Source organism: Montipora capricornis, chromosome 5, assembly GCF_036669925.1.
Source record: "Montipora capricornis isolate CH-2021 chromosome 5, ASM3666992v2, whole genome shotgun sequence".
NCBI classification, from domain to species: Eukaryota; Metazoa; Cnidaria; class Anthozoa; order Scleractinia; family Acroporidae; genus Montipora; species Montipora capricornis.
Genome location: NC_090887.1, coordinates 5,962,394 through 5,982,393, shown reverse-complemented (window position 1 = coordinate 5,982,393; position 20,000 = coordinate 5,962,394). Strand labels below are relative to the sequence as shown.

Genomic DNA, 20,000 nt, shown 5'->3' with positions numbered 1-20,000 from the left:
AGGCAACCGCGTGGAAACCCACACATGAACATGTACTTTGTCCTTGTACTATTTTAAGTTCTGTTGACAATAGGGCAATTTCCGAGTTCATGTCTGCCTCCTCTTCAAAGCGAGTCTACGTGCGAAGTTTTTTATTTATGATAATTAGTTCTATTTTACATGTGAATGAAAACTAATTTTCATAAGAAAGACTTCGCACTTAGACTCGCTTTGAAAAGGAGGCAGACATGAACTCGGAAATGGCCTAGTGGTCGAAATGGTGCATCCTCGTTTTTTATGTTATGAAGGAGATGACAAATGTTAACCCCGGTTGATGAAATTAAGAAATGATTTTTTCGATGCTCACTCAGGGATACTTGTTCTTTCAGTTTTGTAATTCGGAAGAGCAGGCCTAGAGTTTCGTCAACTGCATAAACACCGTTCGTTTCTCCAGCCTACTAATAATGGGTCTCGAGAGGTAAAGACCCTCCACTTCTGGGTATTTTACTTAAGTGAAGTACTGACGGGTGAGTGTAGTCCCGAGAAGGACAGTTGAGGGATACCATAGACTGACGTTTCGACAACCTAAGCGGAAGTCATCTTCAGAGTCATGTGATTTGTGTAACGTCAGTAGATAGTATAAACACTCTGGTCGTTGAGGTGATTGGTCGTATTTTACAAGACAAATACGGACCTTAGACCTAGACGGATAAACTGGCAGTCGACCACGACTTAATTGACCAATCGCATCAACGACCAGAGCGTTGATACCATCTACTGACGTTAAACAAATAACTTGACTCTGAGTTTGTAAAAACGTCAGTCAGCGTCATCCTAAACATTTCCTCTCAGGACTACGCTCTCCTGGACGTTCGTACTTCACTTAATTATGATATGACTGCTGGGTTCAAATCTTTACGATTTTACTGGATGTTTTATAGCTATGTGCACTTTACCTCCTTTTCTTCCAGGATATCCACGATAACCCCTTGGACCTTGTGGACCGACTGTGGAATCCCCCTTTTGACCCTTGGGTCCTCGTGATCCAGGCGGCCCTTGTGGTCCTGCGACGGTGCCGTCTTTGCTTTGTATCTATAACGAAAGGCATAAAAACACTTCCACAGTGTTCAACTTTGAAAACGGTTGAATAAATCACGTCAATATAAGATGGCATTTCCCATCACAAGTAGATTGTGTTAGGAGACCATGACTAGGAGCATACAACTTCATTGTATTTCATTTGTGAAACAGCGTTTTTACAGACCCATGGAGTTATTTTCAGATTGATTTGCCCCCGAAACCAGACCTTTCCAGCTAATCACAAATCTTGCACGAGAAATTTTTATTCATGCCATTGAGAATGATCGCTAGTGCAAGCCGAATGTTACTTAAAAATAGGTCTAAAAATAGCTTGATTTGTGAAAATGCCGTTAAATAGACCTAGTATTCGAGTTGTGCGCTGCTGATTGTGGGTTCCTGATCGTGTAAATGCGTTTCCTATCATCAGAGAACATATGTTTCGACGACCAACTTCGTAGAGTACTTTCTAAGAGTACTCATACCCTGTGGGACGTAAACGAACCCACATACTATTCAGCAGTTAAGGGCATGGCATGGAGTTCCCAGTGTTGGGGTCTGTCCTCTATGGTATAACATGTTTGGAAGGGTAACCTACGGGAGGACGACCCATGAAAGGATGAAAGGGCCTCCCTGTCCTGTTGTTGGTTCTCCATGGATAGAAATTGTTCCATAATGTATAAATAATAATTATAATTACCTTTTTTAAGAGGCACATATTTGAAGCATTGTGACCTGTCGCTACCTTAAATTAAGGCTGTTAACAAGCAATGTCCTCATTGTTCTTAATGTAGCTTCATTTTCTGGCATTTTCACAAGGCGGAGTGCTCCAAGTCACTTCAGATAAATTGTTTGATACAAATTGTAAATACTCGAGACTGACCTAAACTCGCTATGACCTACCGCGTTTGACGTTGTGGGCAAAGCTTCTACTCTCACAGTTGAAGTATGGGCGACGGACAACGTACTGGAAGTGGTGGTGGATGACTCCTTTGCATGACTGCCAGAGACACCTTCAATTCTGGCAATAATGGCCTCAGTGTCATCCGTGGGGTCATCAATACCTTCCACAGGAAGAGTAAAAGTGTGTGTAGACAGGGTGGGTGAAAGTAGCCGTTTGGTGCTAATGGTGTCGTTAAGAGAACCTGACGTGACAACTGCTGCAGTAGACGATGGGCTAACTCCACTAGAAGACGAAACTGATCCAGGAGTTGACAAACGTTTTTCTAGATCTGTGAAAGGAATGTTCGTGGACAGCCTGCTTTTAGCGGTTCTTAAGGAAGTTACTTCAGCGAGACGTTCTGTTGCTGTTTTTGTACTTTTTGCTGACGTGTCTTTATTTGTCGGACGTTCTGTTGTAACTACCGCAGTGACAGACAGATTGGTTCCTATTTCATGTTGTGTGGAAACTGGCTCGCTTCCCAGAGAAGAGATCTCAGTTGCAGGTTCTGTTGTAAATATTTCGTTGGGTGAGGAACCACCTCCAGCGGTAAAAAGTTGTGTTGTGCTTTGTTCTTCTGATAAGAAATTTGAAGTTGTTGGTGCAGTCGTGACCGGGTCACTTGTCACTGACTCGTTTTTGGCTGAACTTTCTGTTACAACCGCTGTGCTTGTTGACAGATTTCCTACAGGTTCAAGCTCCATTGTATTCGCTGCCCTTGTGGATAAATCATCTTCAGGTTGCGTAGTATCCGCTTTAGTTCTTGTTAAAGTATCCTCTGTTGGAAGTTTTGAATCTGATGAAGTGCTATGGTGTGTCTCAGGATGCGTTGCCTCTGCGTCCGTTGTTGGGACAGCCTCTTTAATTGTTGTAGGGTTAGTTGCCATAGTTTGACTTGCTGTCAAGCTGTCTTCAGTAGGCCGTTCTGTGGTAACTACTTCACTTGTCAATGATGAATCCCCTGTTCGAATTTCTGTTGGGCTTATTGTATCTGTGGACGACGTTTCTTCGGTTGTAAATTCGTTTGCCAAATACTCAGTGGCCAGATATGTCGAAGTAGATGCATCAATTGAGAAGATACTTTCTGTTGGGCGTTCCGTTGAAACCACTTCACTTGTTGCTGGCATATATTTCGTTGGAGCGGTTGTGTCAGTCATGAGATCTTCAGCTGTTGAGAGGCTATCTTCTTTTCGAGGTTCTGTTGTGACAACTTCACTAGTTGGGGTATAACCTTTGCCAAACGAATCTGTCGTGACAGCCTTAGCTCCTGACGAGCTATCTTCATGTGAAAATTCCGTGGTAATTGCTTCAACGGTTGAAAGAGAATATTCTATTGGAAATTTTGTTGGATTTGTTCCTCGCATGGTCAACATATTTGTGGTTACAATTTCTGTTGTCGTGTAATCGATGGCCTGTTGTGTTGCAGTCGTAGATTTAATTGAAGAGGCACCATCAACTGAGCCCTCTGTTGTTACCTCTTCATCTATTACAGACGCAAATTCCGTTGGACGATCCGTTGTAGTAACGGGATCTTCAACTGTTGTGACGCTATCGTTGGTCGGCGTTTCCGTTGTAACGGCTGCACTTTGCTGGGTGGGACCTTCGGCAAATGAATCAGTTCTCCCTCCAGTTGGAAGTTCTATGGTGTCTGCTTCAACTGTTGATGACGAATCTTCTGTAGGAATTTCCGTTAAATCTCTACCACCTATAGATGCTCCTCTAGTTGTAAGTTTTGTTGTCTTGTATTTATCGGTTGTTCGTTCTGTTGTGGCCTGTCGTTTTGTTGATAAGTCATACTCCGCTGGAGGATCTGTGACCGCTTTACTTATCAAGGACGTATCCTCGCCTGACAAGTCCGTTGTCAAAGCCTCGGTTCTTGATGAGCTCTTAGTGGTTGAAAATTCTGTAGCGACGGCTTTACTTGTCGATGCAGAATCTTCCGTTGGAAGTTCTATTAGATTTTTTGCAACTGTGGACAACGTTTCTTCGGTTGGTGTTTCTGTTGTGACTTCCCCTGTAGTGTATTCAGTTACCCTGATTGTCGACATCGCTGCGTTTGATTGGGAGGTATGATGAATTAGGCGTTCTCTTGTGACCTCTTCATTTTTTAGTGGCTTATACGTCGTTGGAGGAAACGTGGCAGCCATAAGGCCTTCAAGTGTGGTAGGGTTGTCTCCTGTTGGGGTTTCCATCGTGACGACTTCACTCATTAAGGCAGAATCGTCCGTTGAAAAGTCTGTTATGGGGGCCTCACTTGTTGACGAACCGTCTTCAGTTGAAACTCCTGTATTAACTACTTCAAGAGTGCGTGAAGACTCAGACTCCTCAGTTGTATGTCCTGTCCGAGTTGCTGCCGCTGTAGACAATATGTTTTCCGCCGTGAATGTACTCGCCGTTTGGGATTCACGTTGCGTTGTAGTCGTTCGCGTTGGCGTTAAAGAAAAGGCATCATCCGTTGGAAATTCTGCTGTGTTTCCTTCTTTCGCTAATGACGTATATTCTATCAGAAGCTCTGTTAAAACGTCTGCCACTGTTGTGGCGCTTCCTTCTGCAAGAGCCTCTGATTCCGTTACGTAAATGTCTTTACTTGTTGACAAAGTATGTTGAGTTGAATTGCCTATAATGTCAACGTCTGTCGTTGATAAAGTTTCTTCAGTTGGAAGGTCTGTGGAAACTGCCTCAGGACGCGGCGAACTTCCTTCGTTTAAGGTTTCCGTTGCAACTACTTCACTTTTTTTGGACGAAGCGTCCAAAGTTAGAGTTTCACTTACAAATGTTGTCGCAGACACTTCGACCGAAACGTCTGTGATAACCTCTTGTCTTGTTGATGTAGCGTCCGTTTGTGAGTCTGTTGTAATTGCGCTAATTTTCATGGTAGTTTCTTTAGATGGAGATTCCGTCGTGCCTGCAACACTTGGTGACGGTGTACCTTCGGTTGAGATCTCTATCGAACTTGGTTCAGTCGTGATAGGAATAACATAATCCTTTTTATGTGTTGTTAGTGACTCCGTCGTGTGTTCTTTGGTAGGAGACCTTGTACTCGATCTTAAAACAGCTTCAGTTGGTGGTCGTGTCGTCTCAAGTGATGATGTTCCTGTGCGTGGTGATGTTTTGGTAGAAGATGGCAATGTTGTAGTCTTTTCGTGAGTGGTGGGCTTGGCTGGTATGCTTGGTGTCGCTGGAGGTGTTACCTAAAATGAAAAAGTGGTATTAGGATATTAAACCTTAGTTTCAATTATAATGGCAGTCAGTCGGTCGAGAATAAACGGAAGAGGAAACTTTTGTTGCTCTATCTATCGTCTTACAAAGACGCTAATCGCTGACACCATTAATGTCAGAGTTGCCCCTGCATTGCCGGAGACACTATTTCTCTTGCACTAAGCACCAAACCGGATGTAGGACCTCAAAGTTACCTGCCTTACACTCCTGCTTCTGGGCCTGGTTGGGGTCCCTGTGAATGGCTAGCTCTGCTATATCACCCTAAGAATAGAGATAGGAAATGATGAAACCAAAGACTATTAACCAGGTGACATCACTTTATACTATCGGTCCTTTCATCGCATCTTTTGGATACCATGATCGGGTGCCTGGAAAACAACTAAGTGTTATCGTGGTCGTTTAATAACCGTGTGAATTTCCACGAAAAAAAGGCAGAGGGAGGGATAGATGGCCGCCTCGGTCTGCACGCAGAACGTCGTTTTTTTAGGGCTTCGTTTCGAGTTGACGAATCCCTAAGAACGAGAGGAAACTGGAGAGACGGCAAGGAAATAATTTCTTGAATCACTGCAACCGAGTTTCATCAGTTATAGCGTTTCAATTCTCACCTATAAATGACTAAAATTACCTATTAATCCGGAAATCACCACATTTTTTTGATAGTTTCATCATAACAATTAATCACCAAAATGACGGTTTCTGTCTGGAAGGACCTGGAAGTCCTGTAGTGTATTTTAAGAAGTCACCAGGGGGTCAAAAATTATACGAGAGATTTCGAAGTGTGAATTAAGCCGGGGAATTAAGACGGGATGCTTTGAGATCAAATGCAGCTCTGACCGCGAAATGAGAACTAAGCTTGGGGTTCAGTGGCGAACTAGCAAGCAGAGGAGGCCTACTTGGGTAAAAGGCGATGAATAACCCTTCGATGTACTCTATGGCCCCACCTTGGACGAAGAACCTTAGAGAGCACTGGGGCGAGCTAAAAAATGGTTTCAGGGGGGAGGTGTGAAAAATAGAGTGGTGAGCAGGAAAAATATGACGGTTTTTTCCTCCCGCCCCTTACTTAACCTCTCCACCTCTATTTCCAATTCTCTTCTTGCTGCGCTTCAGATATGGCGCCCTTTCAACGAAAGTTCGCCGAAAACCTCTTTCAACGTGCGTTAATCAAAAAACGCCTGCTCTACAGGCCCGCGCGAACTTTCATACAAACAGACACGCTCTAAAGGCAAATAACGGTATAAAGAGTCCGTTGGTCCGTACTTTGCTTTAAAAGGCGCGCCTCTCGTTTGGAAGAAGCTGGGATAATTTTACTCAACAACAGATACATAAGTCTGTTCTGAGAAGTTGCTCAATATTTGCAACGAAAGCCTGGTTTTCATTAGCGACTCAAGCGCAAGCGCAAGCACACGCGCCAGCACAAGTATCTTATGACAAGTGAAAACGAACGTTGACAAAAGCAAAAGTACATCCGCATTGTTTGGAGTGTGGAACGAGTGCTTTAATTGATCAACACAGCCAGACCATAGTTAACCCATGGAGATGGTTATAGAACTCTGCAAGTTCTTTTGTTTCATGTTTTTGTTCCATTTTTGTACCTTGACCCTACACAAAGCACACATTTTTTTCGAGAAGACAACCAATCAAATCTTTCGATTAAATTATGCGCAACTAATTTGCAAACCCGTGCAAAGCGAAAACAAAAGATTGTGCACTGACACGGTCAATTCAATATGATTGGGACAATATTGTTCTCGCTTTGGAATATTCTGACCAGACGTAGTAAATTTCATTGTGCTTATGCCATGTTTGGTTTCCACACGGCACAGGGCGAACGCAACCACAAGCACAACACAGGAAAAGGAAAAAAATTGATTCTTGTAATTGTGCTTGTGTTTATGCTTGCGTCGAGGTTGTTTTTACGGTGAGATAAGAGCTGTTTTGTTTGCGCATGCGTTTGTGCTTGCGTCGCTAGTGAAAACCAGGCTTAGAGGGCAAATTAATCAGCTAAAATTAAACATCTTTCTTTGATTTTTTTTTTTTTTTTTTGGGGGGGGGGGGGGAGGAAGGGGGGCAAACGCAAATTTTAGCCGGACGTTTGCAGTTTGCCGTAAAAACAGGCTAAGCAGGGGCGGATCTAGGGGGAGGGTGCAAGGGGTGCGCACCCCCTCCCCCTGAGATGACCTGCGACTTTCTAATACAACTGGTAATCTACAAAAAAAAGTCACCAAGTCAGGTACGCCATTCCTTAGTGGTGCAAGCCCTCCAAAGGAAAATCCTAGATCCGTCCCTGCTAAGTCTCTCTTCCACAATCGAAGGTTACCTCAAATGCGCTAGATCTCGAACGAGGACCCCATCCTGATCGGCCAATGTAAAGAACACTGCTTGGGGGTAAGGTTAGCTCCTCAAGGGGCGATTCTTGAAACTTCGTTGCAACTTCGTTACAGTTCAAATACATTGTAACACCAGCCTTATTTATGTTAAATCCCAGCCACGTCCATTTGTTGCTAATGTCAGGTACTTCAAAGTCAAAAACAGTTTTCGATTTTTCATCACTTGCATGTATCAAATTGACTACCGTAGCGTCACCAGCACTTCGAATCTCCAATGCAAGAATGACATCATCTTTTCGAAAATGCGGTAAAATAGAAAACACAACACCTCGTTGAACTCGCTTCGCTTTGATTGCCACTGTTATTGAAAACTCCACAAAGAACTGCTTGGGGAAAATGTAGCTAGCAAATCGACCAACGTTTGCATAAGAGCGAAAACGAAAAGCTGGTCTTTCGTAAGGTCCTTTTGAAAAAGAGACTCCGAGCGGTGGATCTCCTATCGTACTGAGCAAATCAATGTCTTTGAGATTGTCGTCCGGAACCCCTGCAAAAGAACAAAGGGAGGTCCGGTTAGATTGGGCTTCATCACTTGGGATGCTTCGTCTTTGTGTCGGAAAATTGACGTCACAAGCAGGGAGACACTTTATGACGCATACATGATGAGGATAAGTTGAAGAAACTTCATGTCGTGGTGATTTGTTTGTCTTCTTCTGGAATTGACGGTTACGTCATTTTCGGATATACATGCTTAATTGTAGCTGATTTAGGTTCATTGTTATAGGATGTCGTGTATGGTGGATACCCTCTACCCGCCACGGATGCGTATGATTCGAGAGGCCACACGCCTTTAAGACCCTCATTGAGTGAAAGCAGAGTAAGTTTTTTTTTTTTTTTTTAAACAGGATACTTCGTGAACATCAAATATTTCCAGGGCCCAGTTGTTCAGAAGCCCATTAATTAATACTAATCCGCGATTAATGAGCCCTTTACAGCTGGCGATCACATCGTACAAAAACCGCCACACTGGAGAGCAAATTGCGCACTGGGAAATCTAAAACAAATTTAAATTGTCTTTGTTTTAGATGCCCCAGCGCGCAATTTGCTCTCCAGTATGGCGGTATTTGTACCACGTGATCACCGGGTTCCAAAGGACTATTAAAAACCAAACCAGGTTTGAATTTTGCCCGTCAAAGAATCCTTGTTATTGTAGTTTTATGCTGCAGGAAAGCCAAAGTCTAAGTCAAAATTTAGGGGTTATTATCAAAACATAATCTGCTATTTAAGTAATCCAGGATAAGCTTGATGGGGGCTCAAACAAATGGGCCCGGGATTACAATGAATTAAATGCATGTCGATTTTGATATGCGTCATTTAATGTATCCTTGCCCTTCTACTCAACTTAAACCTGAGTGCTGTCCAGAAACGAAAGCAATAAATGTCGCACAAAGTCCCCTAAATTCTGCTTCTTAAAGGATACCTCCACTTTGACTAATTAATGAATAATTTGAAACCGAACGGAATGATATTTGCAATCAAATTTGAATCGTTTATTTTTACTTTCAAATTTCCGGAGCGCCGTCATTTTCAATGATTGTGATGTATTACCGTTATTGTTTAAACACAAAGAGCTTTTGTTTTGAAACAATAGGGCAACCACGACGTCACAATTATTTAAGATGGCGCCGGGCTCCCGGGAAATTTGAAAACCAAAACAGGCGTTTTTGAAATTCATTTAGTTCAGATACAAACGCTTTCATTGGAAAACGTTCGACCAATTTTCAGTGTAAGTATTATGTTCTGTTGTTTACAGTTATTTCCTTGATTTAGTGGAGATTCCGTTTAAGTGAACATTAACAGGTACATATGACAGAGATCAAGTCTGGCCTTGTAGCTCAATCGGTAGAGCAGCGGAGATCTCTATCGGAGTTCGTGGGTTCGATTCCCACCCAGCTTAGAGATTTTCCTCTGTCCTTGGGTGAAATATGTTTCTGATGCTATTGATCAGCGAACTTCAAGGCTCTTAATCCATCATCCATCACATCTGCTGTAGTGTTAGGTCTCACTTGATTTCGGCCATATATATATATATATATATATATATATATATATACAGTACTTTAAGTTCCAATACTAGCACTATATATATATATATATATATATACTTGTTTCGCCGATATAAACCGTTCTACTTGTTTCGCCGATATAAACCGTGTCGCAGTGCGAGCATTTGATTTTGTATACACAAATGCTCGCACTGCGACACGGTTTATATCGGCGAAACAAGTAGAACTATCGGATCCAGAATAAAAGAACATATCAGAATGGTGAAACAAACGGTTTATTCACATTTGATCAACCATAACAAACCATCTATGCAAGATATCTCTTGGGGAATCCTCCACAGGAACATCCACGACATCCGCACGCGTAAAATCATTGAAGCGCTAGAAATCCGCAAGCATGAGAACGTTATGAATGGTTGCAATGGACGAGCTCTAAATCTAGATTAACACCATCAAATTAATGAGCCATTGTACTAAGTTTTTTACATAAACCAATCTTGTACTTATAATCTTCATTCACTGACGAAGCTCTAAACGGCGAAACGTTTGAAGTATTTAACCGATTAGAAACATATATGCCTCAAGAAGTTATTTCCTTATTACATTATCCATCGAGGCATGGCTACACCTTTCTTCTTCTCAGATATATATATATATATATACATACACACTACTGAGGACAACACTCATTCACAACTAACAGGTACGTTTTCAAAAAGCTAAAAACAACAAGACGTTTAGTCAACAAAACCTCTTTGACAAAACCTCGCCAAAGCTTCGCGTGTGCATCTTAATGACAAAGCGCACGCGATTAACCACAATTAACGAAGGATAATCTTCTTATAGTCCTTGAGTTGTCTATCTAGCTTGCTTGGCATTGTGTCAATGCATTTATCCGGTAAATCTCTAAATAACAAGACGCCCCGCGGGATTATTTTTTTCTAGAACGCATCTAAAGCCGCTCTTACACGTTGAAACTTTTAGCTGAAACTTTTGTACAACGGCGCTGCGGAACAAGTTTCAGCAGTCCTTGCACCATGTAACACAAAAGGTCGGAATTTGTTCAGGGTACACTGTGTAACAACTCGGTTGTAGTCGGGCTAAAAAAGTACACCACGCAACTTTAAGAACATGTTAAGAACGTTTTCAGACCCAAATCGCAAAAAAAGTAGTAAAAACGTTCAGCATCAGCCCAAAAATTAGACGTTCTAATTATATTATATAGTTGCATCAAAATCCAATATTGCCAAAGAATGTAAATCTTTTATTAATTTTTGCCAACTGTCCAAATTTAAAATAAATTGGATACTTTTTGCTGGAACGTTTACTTCAGCTTTGAACAAACCGTCCAATTTGAGAAAAATCTGGATACTTTCTATCAACCAATCAAATGTCAAGATAAATTTGCAGCTATTATCACTGCTATCAAACTGCTGTTTTCTCCTATTTGAAGGTTCACACATGATGCTGCTGTATTTGCCATGCTCATCTGTTTTTGGATGCTATATAATTAATCAATATAACAGGACTACATGCTTGTCCAATTTGGAAATAATTGGATTCAAAAATTCCTCGGACTGCCAAACTGGACTCAACCTATGGCCTCGTCCAACTTGGCAGTCCTCAGAATTTCTCTTATCCAATTATTTCCAAATTGGGCAGCATCTAGTCCTATTACGTATACTTCTAAAAAAAAGTGTAATTTCAAGTATATTACACTGTTTTGAAAAGTTGCCATTTTTTGAGCCATATAGCGATGTTTGTCGTGAGGTCACCCACTGATATCAATATGCTAACCAGAACCCAATTGGCTGTTGAAACAATAACTTCTTTTGTTCCGTGGTTGGCAAATTTGAATATATCAAAAGAAATATGACGTCAATGTTTGTAAACAAGAAATGTCTTTATAATCCAATTAAAAAGTGGTCCTTAGTTTGTTCCTGCGTGCCTTAAGCGACCTGTGGGATTGCAATGCGAGACTAACACCTCTTCAAGTTAAATTACTTTTCCCTTATTGTTCAAGACAACTGTCTCTTTGGAGGTCAAAAATTTATCTAAATAAGTGCACCCAAAGGTGATTATCGACTCAAAAATTATAAATATCACGAAAGTTCAAAAATGGAGAAATAGAGAAATCAGAAGGTCGCCCGTTGACACGCTATTCCAATAATACATCTTTGCTCGGTAGCATAGCGCATGAAAATTCCTAATATTTGTGACTGGAAAATTATTCTGGTCATCTTGCGCTGATCGTTTTGTTCAACAGGGACTAAGGTCTTTGAGATAGAAGACGCGGCGATGTCAACGATAACGTCGTCTCAAAATACAACTTTGCAATATCGTAAGTTTTTCGCGATTAGTTCATCTTGTTCGCGTCGCAAAGTGAGGCCGTAGAGAATACGTTCGCGTTGTCTTCAAAACCTCAAGTTTTGCGATTTCACGTCGTTGTTGTACAAAGTAAGGCGAAAATATGTGCGAAAATTCGTGCCGCACGTGCAGCACGAATATTTTTTCGTCTTTTAACCAATGATGTTTTTGTTTTGTAGCGTTCTCGATGACGACCGCATTCTAGATCTTAAATCTACGATGACGACCTCGACGAAAAAGTCACCTCAAATTGTTAACTTTGCACCATCAGAAGTCTTTCGCGATTATTCTATCTTGTTCACGTCGCACAATACTGAACAACATATCGGTACGAGCGGTTTCAGAGTAAAATGGGAGATTGAACGGTTCAGATTCATATGTTTATGTATTCGTTAAAACCTTAAATTCGATGATTTCACGACATTGTCATGCAGAGTACCAGTAGCCTGCGAACGCACACGTATTTCCGGCGGTCGTTTCTCTCCCCCGCAAAATAGCGTCTGCGAAACCGAGCTGCAAAACGATTTCTGTGTCGTAAGTTGTTGTAAGTCGCCGGAAATACGTCTGCGTTCGCAGGCTAGAGTACCACAGAAATAAGTGCTGAAATACGTGCCGCACGTGCAACACGATCTCAGTTTTCCTCTCTTAGCCAATGATATTAGGGAACTTAAGCAACGACGACGGCGACGGATACGAGAACGTCATCTCAAAATACAAATTTTCACTCGTTATTGTAATCACTTCATGACTATCTCAACATTTTTCATGTGACAAGGGTGTGGTAGCTTCTCAAAAATGACACTTGTCGGAACGGCGCTTAATTTAGGGGAGAAAAGCTTAAATCTGCCTTTTTACGTTGTTGTTTTGCAGACGACGGCAAAGAAATGGACAAAAGTGAAAAGAGCACGTGCAAGGCATGCAAAGCCATTGTTTTTGCCCACTGAATATGCAAATTTGTGACGTTTTCGTTGCCGTTCCCTATTATTGTTTTGCGCGTTTTTGGCGCAGTCGCCGTCATAGATCTTTAAATACCTAATAATTCGTAGGGGCAGTATGCGTGAAGGATTCGCATGAACTGAAAAAAACCACATTCAGTCAGTTGAAAATCAATTGGCATAATTGCCAAAATGGTCAAATTGTTGGCGATATTTTATTATTTTGCCAATTTTGTTATTGTGTGCATTTCCGGACATAAATGCCGGAGAAAGACATTTCTCGAAGCACTCGGGTAACCGCAAGTCAAGGCGTGGCGTCGAGTACGGTGTTTTCTGTCGCGTTCGGAACACGACAGAAAACACCCCCACACTTCGTGCAACCTCCGACGAGCTAGTTTTTGGTCCGAAATGAACTGTCCTTGTCATGAGACAACCTTCGCTTTCGGTCTCGAACACAACGGTAAATTCATGTTTTCACGAAAATCTTTGGGTTCAATGAGGTGATCATTGCGATCGCGTTTCTTTCCAGAGGAACTGAATTTCAGTTAGAATTAAGGATTTCCTTTGTACCAACGGAAAAGGACCTTATTTTCCAGTTCAGTGCATTTCATTTCGATTAACATAACATCATGGCGTGATAAATTATAATTGCTACGATATTTTATTTTTTTTATTTTTATTTTATTTATTTATTTTTTGCCACAGAAAGAAGAAATTAAAATACAAATATGAACAATCAAAAAAGAGAAGATGGAAAGAAAAATTATTGAATTACATTGGTGGCGAGGAGGCCTAAAAGAAACTACTAAGCTTATGTAAATTAGGCCTCCCCAAGTAAAAGCATCTATCTATTGTTGACATGCAAGTTGGCAACGGAGAATACAATTCTTACAAACATTTAGTTATTTAACGTGTTGAAATATAAAGTAATGAACGGAAATTAAAAACAGTTTGAACTTACAAGTTGGTAATGAAGCATACAATTACAAACACTTAGTCATTTAATTAAGGTGTTGAAATATGTAAACAGTTGTGAAAGTAAAATTACAGGGTGAAAACAATTTGACACAGGAAGAACAAAATACTTAATTTTCAGAATAGTTGTTAAAAAAGAATGACTTAAGTGTTTTCTTGAAGGAAGCTGTTGAGGAAGAATTCATTATATCAATGTCAAGAGAATTGTAAAATTTAGGTCCCTGATAGAAAACAGAAAATTGTTTAATGTTAGTCCGACAGAAAGGCAGACGAAATGCATGAGAGTTTCTCGAATAATATGTGTGAATTTTACTGTTTAGAGTGAATCTGCTAGCTAACTTGGGAGGAAGAGTTCGAATTTGATAGGAGAACATGAATTGACCATGTTGTAACAGGTTAAGATCATGGAATTTTAGGATTCCAAGTTTCTTAAATATAGGGTCAGAATGAGCATTAAAATGAGATTTATCTATGATTCTCACCACTCTTTTCTGCAATTTTACCAGACGATCAAGGTTAGTTTTATAGGTGGACGCCCAAACTATATTACTGTAAAAGAAGTAAGAATAAACAAGTGAAAAGTACAATACACGTAAAGAGTATGAAGATAAATAAAAACTTGATTTCTGTATCATTCCAATTGATTTCGACACTTTGTTAGCCACATGAGAGATCTCAGACTTCCAGGTTACGTTTTCATCGATGATCACACCCAAGAAAACTGTTTCTTTAACTTGATCAATTTGTTGTTTATTTATCAAAATCTGAAAATTATAACTTCTACGTTTTTGGTTTGGCTTGAACACTATGAACTTGGTCTTTTTAAGATTCAGTGAAAGCTTATTAACCCTAAACCATACTGACAACTTATTTAACTCGATATTCAGCTGATTAACCAGACAGAAAAACGTTGGTATCGTCTGCGAATAAAATCAGTTGTAGTGCCGTAGATGCATTGACTATATCATTAATGTAAAGAAGAAAAAATAAAGGCCCTAGAATAGAGCCCTGAGGAACCCCACAGGATATATTAAAGCGAGAAGAAACATGACCGTTGAAATCTACAAATTGTAATCAGTTAGAAACATAGCTTTTTACCCATTTTAAGGCCAGTCCACGTATACCATAGTGTTCAAGTTTGTCAAATAAAATATTATGATTAACTGTATCGAATGCTTTTGAGAGATCAAGGAAAATACCAACAGCTATATCACCACGATCTAAAGCAGAGGAAATCTTATCAGACAAATCAATCAAAGCAAGTGTAGGGAAGTGATTTTTCCTAAAGCCATATTGCTCATCACAAAGGACATTTAAATTAGTTAGATAATCATTTAAACGGTTATAAATTATTCTCTCAAGAAATTTGGAAAAACTAGGTAGAACTGAAACAGGTCTATAGTTAGTGAACAACGACTGGTCATCAGCTTTGAATAAAGGTATTACCCGTGCTATCTTCATTTGATCTGGTACAATGCCATGAGCAATTGACAAGTTAATAATGTGAGCCAAATTTATGAGGGACATTAGAATGTTATCATAACCCGCAGCTTTGTTGGATGCAAATGATTGAGCAATAACAATAATTTCTTCTTTTGTTGCCGGATTGAAAAAGATAGATTCTGCAAAAGATCCTGAAAGAAAGTCTTTATGAGAAAAAGGATGAGATTAAATTTCTTTTGCAAGGTGAGATAGCCTGCTTGCAGGAGGTAGTTTGTGTTTCAAGCGCGAGATTTGAAATCAAATCTGAAGTATTGCACATCTTTACTCAAAAGTATTTAAAGTAGCAGTTGCAAAGAGAGCTGCTGGTATTGTATTATTATAGAAAATAAAAGAAGTTCGTCTATTTCCTGACGGAAGTCAAATTAACAGCTCTTGACGTTAAGGGTTCCGCTGTCCATTTTACTTAAACACCGTGGACTCTTTTCTGGCCTCTTTTCTTTCGTGAGTAAAAACACCAAGACCAATCCGTTTTGTAAGTATTGAGATGGCACCGCTAAAAGTATGCCCTAATTTGTAAGTATTTTAAATGAAAGGTCACCCAAATCCACACAATATGGCAAGCTTGCGCTCAGCTAGCAATTTCTAAAATGAAGACATCACTCCCTAAAATTTTCGGACACTTCAATTTTCAGCTAAGATATCCGAACAGATCAAATTCTTCTACGCGATAAAAAAAAATCGCTATAGACAGTCTTAATACAATAAAAAGAGCCTAGAAATGTCTCTCAAAGGCTTTTGGCTTTTAATTTGCTCGTTGAGGGCCCTTGACCGATGCGTTACCCTGATCGGTAATACTTCAAATTTTTTTTTTTTTCAACTGAACAAGCGTAGACGTGTCGTAGTAGTTGACCGTTTGTCCCAGTCACAGTTGTGTCGTCTACAGTCTGTAGCTGTCATAATTTCTATTTGGTAATTATCTAACAGTATAAGATTAAAAATACACATTTCACATTGCACATTCAGTTAGCAATTTGCACAAAAATTGCACATTACTGACATCTCCAAGCCCCCAGCTAATCCAAGTGACGTTCTCACATCATTTAATTAACAAGCATTTCATCTACAGTGACCTGGACAACATTTTTTGTTGATGAAGGTTGCAGGGCTTTAACCGAAACGTCCACTTTTCAGTTTTAAGTTCGTTAGTCAGCGACAACAAGGTTTTCATTACGTTTTTTTATATTAAAATGTGGCATGTTGATTATCCATCAATTGACAGCTTCTTACAGTGCAGAAAGACAAAGTATAGCAAAATAGTTTTTAGCAACAATGATTGACGAGTTCCTAACAGAAATAAGTACGTGTGCCAAATATAAAAAGAAGTGCGTAACGTCCTTGTAAAACAGCGATTGATTTAGTTGTTGTCTGCCATATAAATCAGCTGAGTGAACTAAGCTATGTGCTTTATCTTAAGTATGTTAAAAAGCTAACTACATTTCGAAACGACGTCGCCGACACAGAAGGCCAAGTTACCAAGCTACTTGAACTGGGTGGTTTTTGTTAAAATGGCATGTTCTTAACTGAAATTCACGCTAATAACCTTTGACAAACAAGCTTAAAGCCAAAACTAAGTGTAGTCTGTCTCAATCGCACTAATCTTCGGAAAGAAGTCAAGTCACGAACTTCTGATGCTGTGGATCAGCGAAGGTTCTTCATCCATCACATGCACACAGTAGCGATGGCCTCACTTGAGTTCTTTCCACATATACATACATACGCTACTTTGGACAACACGCACTTGCACGCACTAATCTTTAGTTCATATTTCAGAATAGGAATAACACACTATATTCACTGCTTTCGTTAGTTTCTGGTGGTTCCATAAATATTGCCACAACATAACAAAGTCGACCTATTACCTCTACGTCGTATCCGATTCCTAATCCCGAATTTTAAGATTCTCGAGTAGTTTGAAGTGTAAGTTGTCATTGGACTAGCTTTGAGATGGATGAAAGTGAACTGTAAAGTGTCGCCATCTAAGTTAGTTTTTGGATTTCCGTTTTCCAGGCCTACACCTTATCTTATTTCCTGCCTTAAAAACCCACAAGAGAATAAAGCACGGCATTCTTTATTTTAAAATGTAAAGTGTGCGTAAATATTAATAAAGACAAAACACTCCTTGGCAATCAAGACAAAAATGTCGAGTTTGTTCGTCCAGATGACGATCGAAATCTTACCACGTCTTTAACACGGAAATGACGACCTTAGCGGAAGATGTATAACAGTGTCAAATATTCATATCAACAGCTGAAATAGAGCTGGTAAATTTTTAAAAAAATCGCCTTTCGGAGGAATATTTCATATTGCATACTTCAGTAGAAGTATGAAGTGGGCTCGGCAATTATTCGACAGAGATGGATTTTTGTTGTCTGTTTTCTCTGGTACTGGGAACAGACGTGCAAGTTTGTTGTAACGTATAATCATTATGCGAATTATCTTTTGCGCGGACCACAAGATAATGACAAGACAAGGACATCTGTGCGACACTGTTCACTTCTATAAGGTGAATTTTGACTAATTTCCTTTATGTCTGTGTTACGCGTATCAATGTGCCACCCTTCAAGATATAAATTATAAAGAGCACCAGTGCCTATTCTGTTCGGTTGCGTTCGTGCTACTTGTTGGATTTACACTATGCACCAAACGTTAAGTGAGTTGATGCGACAGTGCCCATTGGTAACTGTATGTAAAAGAATCCGACTTTTTTACTGATGGAATTTAAAAGGAACTTCACACGCAAAATTTACTTTTGGAACACATACGAGGTGAAAGTCCAGAACTGTTAAGAAAATGTAAACTTACGTCTGAAGCGTTTGTGTCGAGGAAGCCCTTGTAACTTAACTTCTTGAATTTGTCCAGACCAAATATAACTGGATATTAGGAAAGCTACAAGAAGATTGGTCTCCATTCTCACCGGTTTCCAGAACACATGCCTACAGGCCTACAGTTGGAAGACGACACGGGTTGTCAGAGGGAAAATACGAGAGCGGTAGACATCCGACACCGCGTTAATCTGATGCCGCTCCCACTCAATTATTCTTTTGCTCGGTGACACGTTTTTCACGCGACGGGGCGATTAATCCAGTGGGATGAGTTTATTACTGAAATGTTTACTAAGGAAGGTCATGCATGAACACAAGACATGCCGCCAGAAGAATCTTGAGTTTCCCCGGTGAGTGCATGGCTTTAAGAAATGCACCATTTGACCGCCCGCTGTTATTAGTTTAGATTACGACAAGCGCTTATCTCCTATGGGCAGAGATACGGCAGATTAAAATCTTTAAATTAAGAAACTGTCTCGTTTTTTTAAAGAAGATGTTCTGCCTTAGTTATCAACGATAGAAAAGCTATTCTGAGCAAGTTGAGCAGCTTATCGAGGAAAACTCAATGAAGTAAGTGGACAGAACGTTTTTGTTTCAAAAAAGCTTCCAGTTGAACTCCATGATGACAGATTTGCATTGCCCTAAAATGTCACATATTAAATTGTATTTAACACCTATGTGTTTAAAGAGATGTTGATATTCTTAAAGGATCTCCTCATGAATTCGCAACCGAGGGTAAGCTTTTCTTTGCTGCGCTTCAGTTGGTGAATCTTTGAAAGGGGAAACTTCATTGATAAACGTGGAAGAAGATGTACGCCGCCGCAGATTATAGATAAAAACGAAATAACCCTGATGTTGGTCTCTGAGTGGACTCAGTTATCATCAATAGATGCAGTCAGAAGAAGAGAGCTAAAGTGAAGCTTCTAGCACAGCACCGAGAGGACAGATGTTTACGGAAATGCAGATTTATGTGACGTCAATGGAGCATTGTTGACAGTTTATGTAAACAATTGCGGGAAATTTGTTTAAGTTGCAATTCAATTGCTGTTTACCTTTCCAATCGCACGGCGGAAATCAGTTCTGAACACTTTTGTTGCAACATCGATATCATCGATCACTGTAATTGGACATAAAACACGTTTTCTTCAGGTAGTCTGAAATTTTCAGACTACTCCAAGTGAGAAATACCGATTGTAAAGGCCAGTTCCAATAACTTTGAAAATGAAGGTTATCTGTGCATAAAATTACAGTGAGACGAACATAAAACTACAATGAGATGAATATCAAAAGTTGATTCGAATATTTTCAAGTAACAATTTTCTTCTGATGAGATGATACGATAAAGAGCCAAACTCAACATCGTGAAGCGATGTATGGTTATGGAAAAATCGAACAAAAATCGCTGAAGACCGAAAAAAAACGCTTTAAATACATTTTAGTCAAAACCGAAAACCGCAGGCAAAGCCATTACCTGTTTTTGTGAGCACAAAACTAGAACAGGAACTTAAGACAAGAGAAGTCAAGTCAGTTATTGTTAATCAGCAATGCGCTGTATGTTATTTTTCACGTGATCTGTGCGATGCAGATTATGTTTAACCTGCTATCAGGCCCAACGTTGGGTTCACGCTCGATACCTCCACCAGCGTATTGCTGAGCACAAGAATTCGGCGATCGGAAAACATTTCATGGAGTCTTACGGTAGTGGCAATCTTTTAAAGCAAGCCAATTTAAAATTATTAGGAAGTGCCAGGGTAAATTCTATTGTTTGGTTTTTGAAATGTTACTCATTAGAA

General features: G+C 40.0%; 1 protein-coding gene across 3 annotated transcripts in view; it reads right to left on the bottom strand.

Moving 5' to 3' along the window:
• Window positions 1–20,000, bottom strand: part of LOC138049276 (uncharacterized) — a 71,161-nt gene that overhangs the window by 33,000 nt on the left and 18,161 nt on the right. Inside the window, exons 1-5 of one of the 3 annotated variants that reach the window (XM_068895479.1) lie at window positions 18,188–20,000; window positions 7,533–8,086; window positions 5,414–5,476; window positions 1,960–5,187; window positions 936–1,071 (exon numbers count right to left, since the gene is read on the bottom strand). The exon at window positions 18,188–20,000 is cut by the window's right edge and continues 204 nt beyond it. In XM_068895479.1, coding sequence (XP_068751580.1) covers window positions 936–1,071; window positions 1,960–5,187; window positions 5,414–5,476; window positions 7,533–8,086; window positions 18,188–18,293 — 4,087 coding nt within the window. In that variant the 5' untranslated portion in view covers window positions 18,294–20,000. Of the gene's footprint in view, window positions 1–935; window positions 1,072–1,959; window positions 5,188–5,413; window positions 5,477–7,532; window positions 8,087–9,909; window positions 10,023–18,187 lie in introns of those variants that run through there. The other 2 variants (XM_068895480.1, XM_068895478.1) reach the window with 2 other exon arrangements.